The 12091-nt window shown below is 41.1% G+C and overlaps 1 protein-coding gene across 5 annotated transcripts in view; it reads left to right on the top strand.

Annotated features, from left to right (window-relative positions):
- ZNF106 (zinc finger protein 106) overlaps positions 1-12091 on the top strand; it is a 79004-nt gene that overhangs the window by 11703 nt on the left and 55210 nt on the right. For all 5 annotated transcript variants that reach the window (XM_016928006.4, XM_016928005.4, XM_054667436.2 and 2 more), the window contains exon 2: positions 7205-7290. In XM_016928006.4, coding sequence (XP_016783495.1) covers positions 7237-7290 — 54 coding nt within the window. In that variant the 5' untranslated portion in view covers positions 7205-7236. The remainder of the gene's footprint in view (positions 1-7204; positions 7291-12091) is intronic.

The following is a 12091-nucleotide window of genomic DNA, read 5'->3' as shown; positions in this document are numbered from 1 at the left end:
AACTGCAGAATATACTTTTTTTCCCCAAGTGTATATATAAACCAGATGCTGGGCTGTAATTCTCAGTATAGTTGAAAGGATTAAAATAATATAGTATGTGTTCTTTGACTGTAATAAAATTACTATTAATTTTTTTTTTTTTGAGACAGTTTCGATCTCGTAGCCTAGGCTGGAGTGCAATGGCATGATCTCAGCTCACTGCAACCTCTGCCTCCCGGGTTCAAGCGATTCTCCTGCCTCAACCTCCCAAATAGCTGGGATTACAGGTGCCCACCACCACGCCCAGCTAATTTTTGTGTTTTTAGTAGAGACGGGGTTTCACCATGTTGGCCAGGCTGGTCTCGAACTCCTGACCTCAGGTGATCCACCCACCTCGGCCTCCCAAAGTACTGGGATTATAGACGTGAGTCATAGCTCCTAGCCTCTTAATAAGATTAAATTAGAAACCAAGATGTGTAAAAGGCCACAAGTATTTGGAAATTCAGTGAATCTTCTAAATAATCTGTGAGTCAAAGAAGAAATTACAAGAGAAATTAGAAAGTACTTTGAACTGAATGATAATGAAAATACAACATCAAAATTTGTGGGATAACTGTCATGGCCAAGGGGAGCCAAAGGAGAAATGATGACTAAATGTAATGTGGTATCCTCTATGACATGCTGGAAGAGAAAAAAGGTAGGAGGTAAAGAATGAGGACATCTGGGCTGGGCATGGTGGCTTACACCTGTAATCCCAGCACTTTCAGAGGCCAAGGAGGGCAGATTGCCTGAGGTCAGGAGTTCCAGACCAGCCTGGCCAACATGGTGAAACCCCGTCTCTACTAAAAACACAAAAGTTAGCTGGGCGTGGTGGCAGGTGCCTGTAAAGCTACTCGGGAGGCTGAGGCAGGAGAATTGCTTGAACCTGGGAGGCAGAGGTTGCCGTGAGCTGAGATCATGCGACTCCACTCCTGCCTGGGAGACAGAGCAAGACTGCGTCTCAAAAAAAAAAAAAAAAAAAAAAAGAGAGGACATCTGAATAAAATATGGCTTCCATAATAACAGTGTATCAGGCTGGGCACGGTTGCTCATGCCTGTAATCCCAACACTTTGGGAGGCCGAGGCGGGTGGATCACGAGGTCAGGAGTTTGAGACCAACCTGGCCAATGTGGTGAAACTCCATCTCTACTAAAAATACAAAAATTAGCGGGGCGTGGTGGCGGGTGCCTGTAGTCCCAGCTACTTGGGAGGCTGTGGCAGGAGAATTGCTTGAACCCAGGAGGCGGAGGTTGCAGTGAGCCAAGATTGTGCCATTGCATTCCAGCCTGGACAACAGAGTGAGACTCTGTCTCAAAAAATAAAATAAATAACAATGTATCAATATTGGTTTGTTAATTGTGACCAATGTAACATTCTGATGTAAGATTTTTGTTTTTTTTTTTTGAGACGTAGTTTCAGGCGGAGGTTACAGAGGTTGCAGTGAGCTGAGATAGCACCACTGCACTCCAGCCTGGGCAACAGAGTGAGACTCTGTCTCAAATAAATAATAAATAAATAAATAACAGTGTATCAATATTGGTTTGTTAATTGTGACAAATGTAACACACTAATGTAAGTTTTTTGTTTTTCGTTTTTTTTTTGAGGCTGAGTTTCACTCTTGTTGCTCAGGCTGGAGTGCAGTGGCCCGATTTTGGCTCACTGCAACCTCCACATCTCAGGTTCAAGTGACTCTCCTGCCTCAGCCTCCCGAGTAGCTGGGATTACAGATGCTTGCCATCAAGCCCAGCTAATTTTTTTCTTTTTAGTAGAGATGGGGTTTCACCATGTTGGTCACGCTGGTCTTGGAACTCCTGACCTCAGGTGATCCACCTGCCTCAGCCTCCCAAAGTGTTGGGATTACAGGCATGAGCCACCACACCTGAGCAACCTGGATAATTTTTAATTTTTTTGTGGATACATGAATTTTGCTGTGTTGACCAGCCTGGTCTTGAATTCCTGGCTTCAAGCCATCCTCCCAAAGTGCTGGGATTACAGATGTGAGCTACTGATCTGGCCAAATGAAAGATGTTAATATGGGAAACTAGACGTGGGGTATATGGAAACTATACTATCTCTTATCTTTGCCACTTTTCTATAAATCTAAAACAATTCTAAAATAAAATGTTTATTAAAAAGTACTAAAAAATGTGGGATGCCACTAAAGCAGTGCTTACAGAGAAGTTTATGGGTTTAAATATATTTATTGGAAAAGAAAAAAGGCCTAAAGACTTGACCTCAAGTTCTACCTTAAGAAGCTAGTAAATGAAGAACAAAATAAACCCAATGTATGTAAAATGAAAGGTAATAAAGACAGCAGTAGAAATTAAGAAATAGAAAAAGACAATAGACAAAACTGGTTCTTTGAAAAGATTAATAATATTAACAAACGCATAGATAGACTGATAAAGAAAAATACAGTTGACCCTTGAACAGCTCAAGGGTTGGGGGCACCGATACCCTGTGAAGTCAATAATCCATCTATAGCTTTTGACTCCCCCAAAACTTAACTACTAATAGTTTATTGTTGACTAGCAGCCTTACTGATAACATGAGTTAATTAACACATATACAGTATATATATGTTGTATACTGTATCCTTAAAGTAAGCTAGAGAAAAGATATTATTATTAAGGAAATCTTAAGAGAAAGTATACAGTTGACCCTTGAACTGCACAGGTTTGCGGTTCGCAGGTCCACTTATACACAGATTTTTCTCTGCCTCTGCTACCCCTTAGACAGCAAGACCAACCCCTCCCCTGCTTCCTCCTCGGTGTACTCAATGTGAAGACTGAGGATGAAGACCTTTATGATGATCCACTTTATGAATATATACATATACAAAATGGATAAAGATTACTAAATGTACTGTTAACAATGAGATGAAGCTGGGCATGGTGGCTCACACCTGTAATCCCAGCACTTTGGGAGGCCGAGGCTGGTGGATCACCTGAGGTCAGTTCTTGATCAGCTGGCCAACATGGTGAAAACCAGTGTAAGGTGACTAAAGTGAGGATGGCAGTAGGTTTGGATTCCTTATTTACTTACTTGTAGTTTGTCACTTCTCAGTCACCTTGGTTGAGATCACAGAGTTGGATGGTTTGTATTTCCTTGGCTTCTAGTCTTTGTCAAGGCCTTTAAAAAGAGCAGTGGTTCCCATCTGGAAGACTGGGCTAATTACAGTATTTCAGAAAGCTTAATGGAATTTATGTATTTACCCAATTTAAGAATATATAAACTAAAGTTACTTTGCCTGGAATCATGTCACCTCAGGGTTTAAATACTAAATCTTCCTTATCGATTGAATACTTTGCTGGCAGTTATATTTTGATTTTTTAAGAAAATGAAAATGAGTATTCTTAATACATGCAGATTAGAAATGAGCTTGTGAAAGGAAAAAATAAAAAGAGGGAGACTTTGGTTAAAAGGTTGATATAGAGTATTTCTATTATACTGTATGGCTTTATTTTTTTTATCCATTTACTAGGGGTTGATGTTGTTGGCTTTGTCAAATAAAAGCACAGTTTGTATTTTAGTGCTTGGTTTTCAACCAAGTAAATATATAAAAACTCCGCAGTAACTGCTATAATTTCTACCAGAGAGTCACACTCTTTTACTGACTTTATTGCTCCTAAGTTTCTTGTTCCTGTTTTGCTTTGGTGGTTAATAATTGGAAGCACAATTTAAAACATTTCTGGACGTATCTTTACCAATTTCTCCAACCCTTAGAATAGTGCTTAGTGCTCAATAAATGTTTGTTGAATGAAGTAACAAAATAACACATGTAAGTAGTAATTAAAGTTGAAGTAGATGTTACATTATAAAGCAGTTAGAAGTAGTATGCTATAGCACTTCACATTTCTGTTTGAGATTTAAGAAATTATTAGTAATATGGAAAGTATAAATAATACTGTATCTATCCACAAAGGTATATTTCTTTGTTTTGGTAGCTAATTGACATTCAGGTTTCTTAAGTGTTTATATTTTTACCCCATAATCTTACTTTAGTGTTTTGAATTTTATTTTTTATTTTTATTTTTTGAGACAGAGTCTCGCTGTGTCTCCCAGGCTAGAGTGCAGGGGCGTCATCTCGGCTCACTGCAACCTCTGCCTCCTGGGTTCAAGCGATTCTCCTGCCTCAGCCTCCCAAGTAGCTGGGATTACAGGCACGTGCCACCATACCCAGCTAATTTTTGTATTTTTAATAGAGACATGTTGGCCAGGCTGGTCTTGAACTCCTGACCTCAAGTTATCCACCCACCTTGGCCTCCCAAAGTGCTGGGATTATAGGCATGAGCCACCATGCCTGGCCTGAACTTTGTTATTGAATAAAATTATTTAGGCATTCAGTAATATTATGAAGTGGGTTGCATGGCAAGAAAACTGCCGAGTAATCAGAGGAGTGGAGAACCTTAGGCCTCTTTCATTGATCCTTCTGCCATATTATCTAGGAGTTACAGATTAAACTATGGTAGTTTGTAACCTCATTATGTTGCAGTTTTAAAATCTCCTAAGGAATGTACCCCAAATGAAGAAGCAGATCTATTAGAGCCTGATGTTTTCTGTAGAAGAAGGAAAAATGCTGCTTGGGGAGTAGATTTAAAATTTCATATAGAGCATCTCTAGCAGGGACTTGAGGAAAGTGTGCTAGTGCTAGAGGATTATGAAAGAGTAAACCATTGTTGAGTCTTAATCTAAACCCCTGGTATTTTCTTTCTTTCTTTCTTTCTTTCTTTTTTTTTTTTTTTTTTTTTTTTTTATAGAGAGCGTCACTCTTGCCCAGGGTGAAGTACAGTGGCACAATCATAGCTCATTATAACCTCAAACTCCTGGGCTCAAGGAATCCTCCTTGCTGTGCCTCCCAAGTAGCTGGGATTACAGGCATGAGCCATAGTACCCAGCGAATTCTTTCATTTTTTGTAGAGACACTATGTTGCCCAGACTGGTGTTGAACTCCTGTCCTCAAGTGATCCTACCACCTCAGCCTCCCAAAGTGCTGTGATTACAGGTGTGAGCCACTGTGCCTGGCCTCAAACCCTACTATTTACTCAGCTCAGTTACTAAACTCACATTTAGTAACCCAAGATGGATAGTTCCATTTGGAATAATCAACAAATACTTTTGAATTCCTTATGATATGTCATATACTGTTCTAAGTGCTAGTCCGAACTATACTAGTGAACAAAATATGCAAAGTCCTTTTTCTCACGGAATTTAAATTTTAATTGGCAGAGACAGAGAATAACAAATACATACTATGTCAGGTAGTAAAAGATAATGTTCCAGATATCACTTGTTCATAAACTATTCCAAAATTTCCTGGCTTAAAACAACTCTTGTATTGTGTCTCACAATTCTCTGGGTTGAAGAGGGCTTATCTGGATGGTGTATGTATTGGTCTCACTTGGGGGTCTCTCATTGGTGGCTGGACCTGGAGCCCCCAAGATGGCTCATGCTTCTGGCTGTCGGTTGGTCCTGCTTGTTGTTTGGGTACTCAGTGGGGGCCTCAGTTCTTTTTTTACCTGGTCTTTCCCTGTGGCTTTGGCTTCTCGCAGCACGGTGGCTGGCTTTCAAGAGGGAGTGTAACAAGTGGGCAGAGGCAGAAGGTACAGATTTCTGAAAGCCCAGCCTCTTAAGTTATACAGCATCACTTCTGCCACATTTTATTGATCAAAATAGTTCACAGGGAGGGGAAACAGACTCCATCCACCTTTTCATGGATGGTGGCAAGATCACATTGCAAAAGAGCACATGGGGTAGCAGATATTGTTGAGGCCTTCTATGGAAACATGATCTACCACAGTGCTATAAAAAATTAAGCAGGTTAATAGGGGAATAGAAAAACTGGAACTATGTGGAGAGGTGGGGTGTCAGAAAGTGCAATATTATGTAGAGGGTTAGGCAGGGCCTCTCCCATAAGGCAATATTTTAGATACCTGATGGAAATGAATGAGCCACGGGAACCATAAGGACTTTTTAAGGAAGAATATTCCAGGCAGAGAACAGAAAATGTAGAGGTGCTAAGGTGGGAGGATCTGTGATGTGAACAAAGAATAGCAACGAGGGGAATGCGAGTGCACTAGAATGATATAGGAAGAACGGGAGGGCATGCGAATGGTTCGGAGAGGAAGAGAGAAACAGATATTGTAGCCATGGCAAAGACTAGGTTTTCTGTGAGTGAGATGGACGCCATTGGGAAATTCTGAGCAGAGGAATTACATACAGGTTGAGTTCCTTTATCCGAAATGCTTGGGACCAAAAGTGTTGTGGAGTTCAGATTTTTTCGGATCTTGGAATATTTGCATACTTACTGGCTGAACATCCCAAATCGGAACATTCCAAATCTAAACTGCTCTAGTGGGCATTTCCTTTGAGCATCATGTTGACACCCAAAAAGTTTCCGGTTTTGGATCATTTCAGATTTCAGATTTCAGATTTTTAGATTTGGAATTTTCAACGTGTATGTGTTCTAACTTAAGCTTGTTTTTTTTTTTTTTTTTTAAGACGGAGTCTTGCTTTGTCGCCCAGGCTAGAGTGCCGTGGTGCAATCTTGGCTCACTGCAACCTCCGCTCCTGGGTTCAAGCAATTCTGCCTTAGCCTCCTGAGTAGCTGGTATTACAGGCACCTGCCACCACACCCAGCTAATTTATGTATTTTGAGTAGAGACGGGGTTTCACCATGTTGGCCAGGCTGGTCTCTAACTCCTGACCTTGTGATCTGCCCGCGTCGGCCTCCCAAAATGCTGGGATTACAGGCGTGAGCCACTGCGCCTGTCCATTCTGAATTAAACTTTAAAAGAATCTTATTCTAAGAATCTTTGGCTACTCTCAAAACACTGTTTTGAGAATCAGCTGTGAGAGGACAAGAGCAGAAGGAAGGAAGGAGTCGTTTCAGTAGTAGGGTAATGCCGTGTGGGATGATAGATGTGCTGGGTGGTGAGAAGTGTTGGAATTTGGCTATATAGCAAGGTAGGTCTGACAATTTCCTAATGAGGGTGGATATGGGGTGAAAAAGAAGGATCAAGGATGGCTCCCAAAATGTTTACCCTATGCACCTGGAAACGGAAAGATCTGGGGGAGGAGCAAGGTGGAGGTGAGGAAGATAAGACTTGTAATTTTGGTTATGTGAAGATGAATGTAAGAAGGTACTGAGGAGAAAAGGTTACTAAATGTTACTTCCTCATTGCAGGTGTGACGTTGAGTGCTTCAGATCTGGTCACTATGGTACGAGAACGAAAATGCATATTATGCCACATCGTGTACAGCTCAAAAAAGGTAATAATGGAAGAGGGAGAATCTGAGGCTTTATGACTATTTTTTAGAGAGACATGTTATTAATAGATGTTATTAATATTAATAGACATATGTTATTAATAGGAAAAGCTTTGACAATGTCTTATTTATGCTTCTTTTCTTTCCTAAACCATAGTCTCATTCCACTGGTTTCTTTCTCGTTACTGCCTCCTAAAGCCAGTACCTGTATTATTAAACTTCTGTCCATCCAGAATTTGAGCGTATTCAAAACTAGATGACACAGAAATTTAGTAACCAGTTATAGGGAAGATACCTTAAAATTCCAAGGTTATTTGAAGTCATACTGCTTTCTGCAATTTTAAAATCGTGTACTTTTTGATTAGCTAAGGATATAGCATCTATTATATGTACCTACAATCTGTTTATGCCTATGCTTGTGAGAAGTGCAGCACAGCAGAAATGGTATTAACAATATCCTAGATGTCCACAAGGTGGGGATGTTGCTCAAAGTAAAACTTTTTTTTTGAAATGGAGACTTAACTGTGTTGCCTAGGCTGGAGTGCAGTGGCGCAATCTCAGCTCACTGCAACCTCTGCCTCCCCAGTTCAAGTGAGTCTCCTGCCTCAGCCTCCCAAGTAACTGGGATTACAGGCGTGTGCTGCCGGGTGTGGCTGATTTTTGTATTTTTAGTAGAGACAGGGTTTCACCATGTTGCCCAGGCTGGTCTTGAACTCCTGACCACAGGTTTTTCACCTGCCTCGGGCCTGTCAAAGTGCTAGGATTACAGGCATGAGCCACTGTGCCTGGCCAAAACATCTTTTTAGGACCTAAAATTGGCTGCAATTTGTGTCACTTTTTGCCTTTACCTGCCTTTATCATTTGCTTTCAGAGTAGTGCTGCTAGTTTAAATACTGAGGAATTTATTCTCTTTGCTTTTAAGATGCTCTTGATTGTCACTGGAAATGCAGAGAACTGGGAGGATCATGGGCTAGGTTAGCCAGGGAAGTGTGAGTGGAAGTGGTAAACTTTGAAAAGTGTCTAGAGTAATGATGGTTTAAGAGAAATGAGGAAGAGATATTTTAGGTAGGAGAACAACATGTACAGAGACAAATAGAATGGAGTATGACAGTTCTAGGAGTTGGCAAGAAGGCTCATCTGATTAAAACAGTTTTGCCTTGGGAATAGCAGGACTGTAATTTGTAAGTAAGTGAAGACAGTTGATAAACAGTGTTGGATGCCAGACTGAAGGGTCGATTATGATCCACCAAGTAGACTTGGGTGGATACTATTTTTTTTCTATCTAGATTTCTGTTAGTGATGGAAAAATTAGTGAGATTTAAAAATCATGTTTAATAATATACCTGCTACTATTTACAAAAATAGAAGAATGCTCTTCTAGTTTTAAAAATTTGATGAAGGTTTATACAAATTGTCAATGAGTCAGAATTCCTTATGACTACTTTCACGTTGGACAGAGGTAGGGAGAAGATGTGAGATGGAAAGGCTGCTGCTCAGAGTTGTGATATCAGAGTTTCATAGAATAGCAGCCCTATCTTGTGATACCATGATTTTGTGATTTTGCCATTTTAAATCTTTCTGGCTCTTCTACTCTGGTTTCAAACATACTTTTATCTTTTCATACTTTTCCATGATCATAATGAAGTTAAATGAAGAGCTGGAATTATCTACTCCTGCCCTAGGAAAAGCTGATTGTAGTTTTTATTTATTTTCCTTTTTTTTAAAAAAAGGAAAAGCTGGTTGTAGTTTTTATTTTTATTTTTATTTTTTGCCTTTTTATTTTTTTTTAAAGCAAGGGAATGGCCTGCTTTAAGTGAGTGGTATGACTTAAGAAAGTAACAAAATGGGTTAGTTGGAAGGGATAACTGATACTTATTTTCAGATAGGACTATGAACAATGGGTGTTGAAGCCCTGCTTGTCTCCAATTTCCCAAACTAGTGTAACTCTGGTTTCTCCAAATAAACTATGAAGGAGAAAAGGTTCTAAGTGACTTGAGTATGGGGAAAAGCTGTGTAAGGTATCCCTGAGTATCCTGAGGCCCATTAACATAAAATACTGAGAAGCCCTGGAGTTAAATATATGTGTATAATAGAGATGGAGTCTTACTATGTTGCCCAGCTGGTCTTGAACTCCTGGCCTCAAGTGTGAGCCACTACACCTGGTCATATTTTTTGTATTATTCAATGTTTTCCACATGTGTTTAACCATGAGTCCCCCCTCCCCTGCAACCAACCCAGCCTTTAAAAATATAGTACTGATTAATATACAAGGCCTAAATAGAAGCCTAATACATGAGAAGGAATGCATTTGGGGCTATTACCTTAATCCTGTGCCTGTGGATCTTTTTTCTTTTCTTTCTTTCTTTTTTTTTTTTTTTTTTTTTGTTGTTGTTTTGTTTCATTTTGAGACAGGGTCTTACCCTGCTGTCTAGGCTGGAGTGCAGTGGAGCCATCTCAGCTCACTGCAACCGCTGTGTCCCAGGCTCAGGTGATGCTCCCGTCTCAGCCTCCTGAGTAGCTGGGACTACAGGCATGTGCCACTACGTTCAGCTATTTTTTAATTAAAAAATTTTTTTTGTAGGGATGATGTCTTATTAGGTTGCCCACACTGATCTTGAACTCCTAGGCTCAAGTGATCCTTCCACCTCGACCTCCCAAAGTACTGGGCTTACAGGTGTGAGCCACCCTGTCTGGCTGAATTTTTTCTAATGATTTTTGAAAGCTCAGTTGTCTCAATGTTTGCATTCATTCCTTGGAGCAGGGTGGGAGAAGGTTTTGCATGTAAATTTAGGACAAGATTAGTGAAGTGTTTTAAAAAAAACAAAAGTCACATTAAAACTATTAGTGGGTGATAACATTTTTATAGTAAGAAGAATCAGTTTTTTTGTCAGACAAACCCATTTCAGTGAATGCTGTTTTGGTCAGGAATGGTTTTGTTGTAAGGAACAGAACTCACTTAAATTTAGCTCAAGTAAAGGAGATTAGGCATATTGGTAAGCATCTAAATCAAGGAAGAATTGAATAACAGGAAGCATTGAATAACAGGACTTGAGAAGATTTTTTTTTTTAGATGGCGTTTTGCTCTTGTCGCCCAGGCTGGAGTGCAATGGCGTGACCTCGGCTCACTGCAACCTCCACCTCCTGGGTTCAAGTGATCCTCCTGCTTCAGCCTCCTGAGTAGCTGGGATTACAGGCATGCACCACCACGCCCAGCTAATTTGTATTTTTAGTAGAGACGGGGTTTCACCATGTTGGTCAGGCTGGTCTCGAACTCCTGACCTCAGGTGATCCACCCGCCTCCGTCTCCCAAAGTGCTGGGATTATAGGCGTGAGCCACCGTGCCCCACCGAAGATGTGTATATTAATGGATTTTCATTCTATTCTGTCACTAACTTGTCTTAGTTTTCAGGTCCACAAGTGTTAATTTTAGTTAGCGGCCAGTCAGTTGTGGCTAGAAGAGGTAATGTGTAAAGCCACTCTCTCCTTATTTTTTTATTTTTTATTTTTTTTGAGATGGAGTCTTGCTCTGTCTCCAGGCTGGAGTGCAATGGCGCGATCTTGGCTCACTGCAACCTCCACCTCCTGGGTTCAAGCGATTCTCCTGCCTCAGCCTTCTGAGTAGCTGGGATTACAGGCACGCGCTGCCATGCCCGGCTAATTTTTGTACTTTTAGTAGAGACGGGGTATCATCACCATGTTGGTCAGGCTGGTCTCCAACTCCTGACCTTTTGATCCACCCACCTAGGCCTCCCAAAGTGCTGGGATTATAGGCGTGAGCCACCGCACCTGGCCTACTCTCTCCTTATGAAGCATCTGTAGAGCTAGGAAGGAAACGATGGTCATCTTCAGTAAAATTGCCATTTAAAAGCAGTGTTTTGGCTGGGCACAGTGGCTCATGCCTGTAATCCCAGAACTTTGGGAGGCTGAGGCAGGTGGATCACCTGAGGTCAGGAGTTTGAGACCAGCCTGGCCAACATGGTGAAACCCCATCTCTACTAAAAATACAAAAAATTAGCTGGGCATAGTGGCGCATGCCTGTAATCGAGGCTACTCAGGAGGCTGAGGCAGGAGAATCTCTTGAAACCCTGGAGGCAGAGGTTGTCGTGAGCCGAGATCGAGCCACTGCTCTCCAGCCTAGGCGATAGAGCGAGACTCCGTCTCAAAAAAAAAAAAAAAAAAAAAAAAGAGGCGTTTTGAATCACAACCCTGTTTATCACACTATAGTAGATAACTTTAAGTAACAGTGGGTTGTGTTGTATTGTTTTTGACAAATGAACTGTATATAATGAAAAATCTCAATGCACCAAATGCTTACAGTGTGACATGGTGTTTGAAGCATTAGCTTTGGTGTCAGATCTGCCTGGGTTTGAATCCCACTTTGACCACTTGATTATTTGTCACTCCGAGAGGGCAAGACTAAATATTTTGTTTGTTTGTTTGTTTTTTGAGACAGAGTCTCACTCTTGTTGCCCAGGCTGGAGTGCAGTGGCGTGATCCCAGCTCACTGCAACCTCCGCCTTCCCGGGTTCAAGCGATTCTCCTGCCTTAGCCTCCCAAGTAGCTGGGATTACAGGCGTTCACCACCAGCCCAGTTAGTGGTTTTTTTTTTTTTTTTTGTATTTTGTATTTTTAGTAGAGATGGGGTTTCACCATGTTAGCTAGGCTGGTATCAAACTCCTGACCTCATGATCCGCCCGCCTCAGCCTCCCAAAATACTGGGATTACAGGCATGAGCCACTGTGCCCGGCCAAGACTGAATATTTTCACACTTAACCTTCAATGCCTAGCTCTATTCTTGGCATAT

The sequence above is a fragment of the Pan troglodytes genome, chromosome 16 (genome assembly GCF_028858775.2).
Source record: "Pan troglodytes isolate AG18354 chromosome 16, NHGRI_mPanTro3-v2.0_pri, whole genome shotgun sequence".
NCBI classification, from domain to species: domain Eukaryota; kingdom Metazoa; phylum Chordata; class Mammalia; order Primates; family Hominidae; genus Pan; species Pan troglodytes.
The sequence above is the reverse complement of the archived record's forward strand: the minus strand, read 5'-3'. Positions and strand labels throughout refer to the sequence as shown.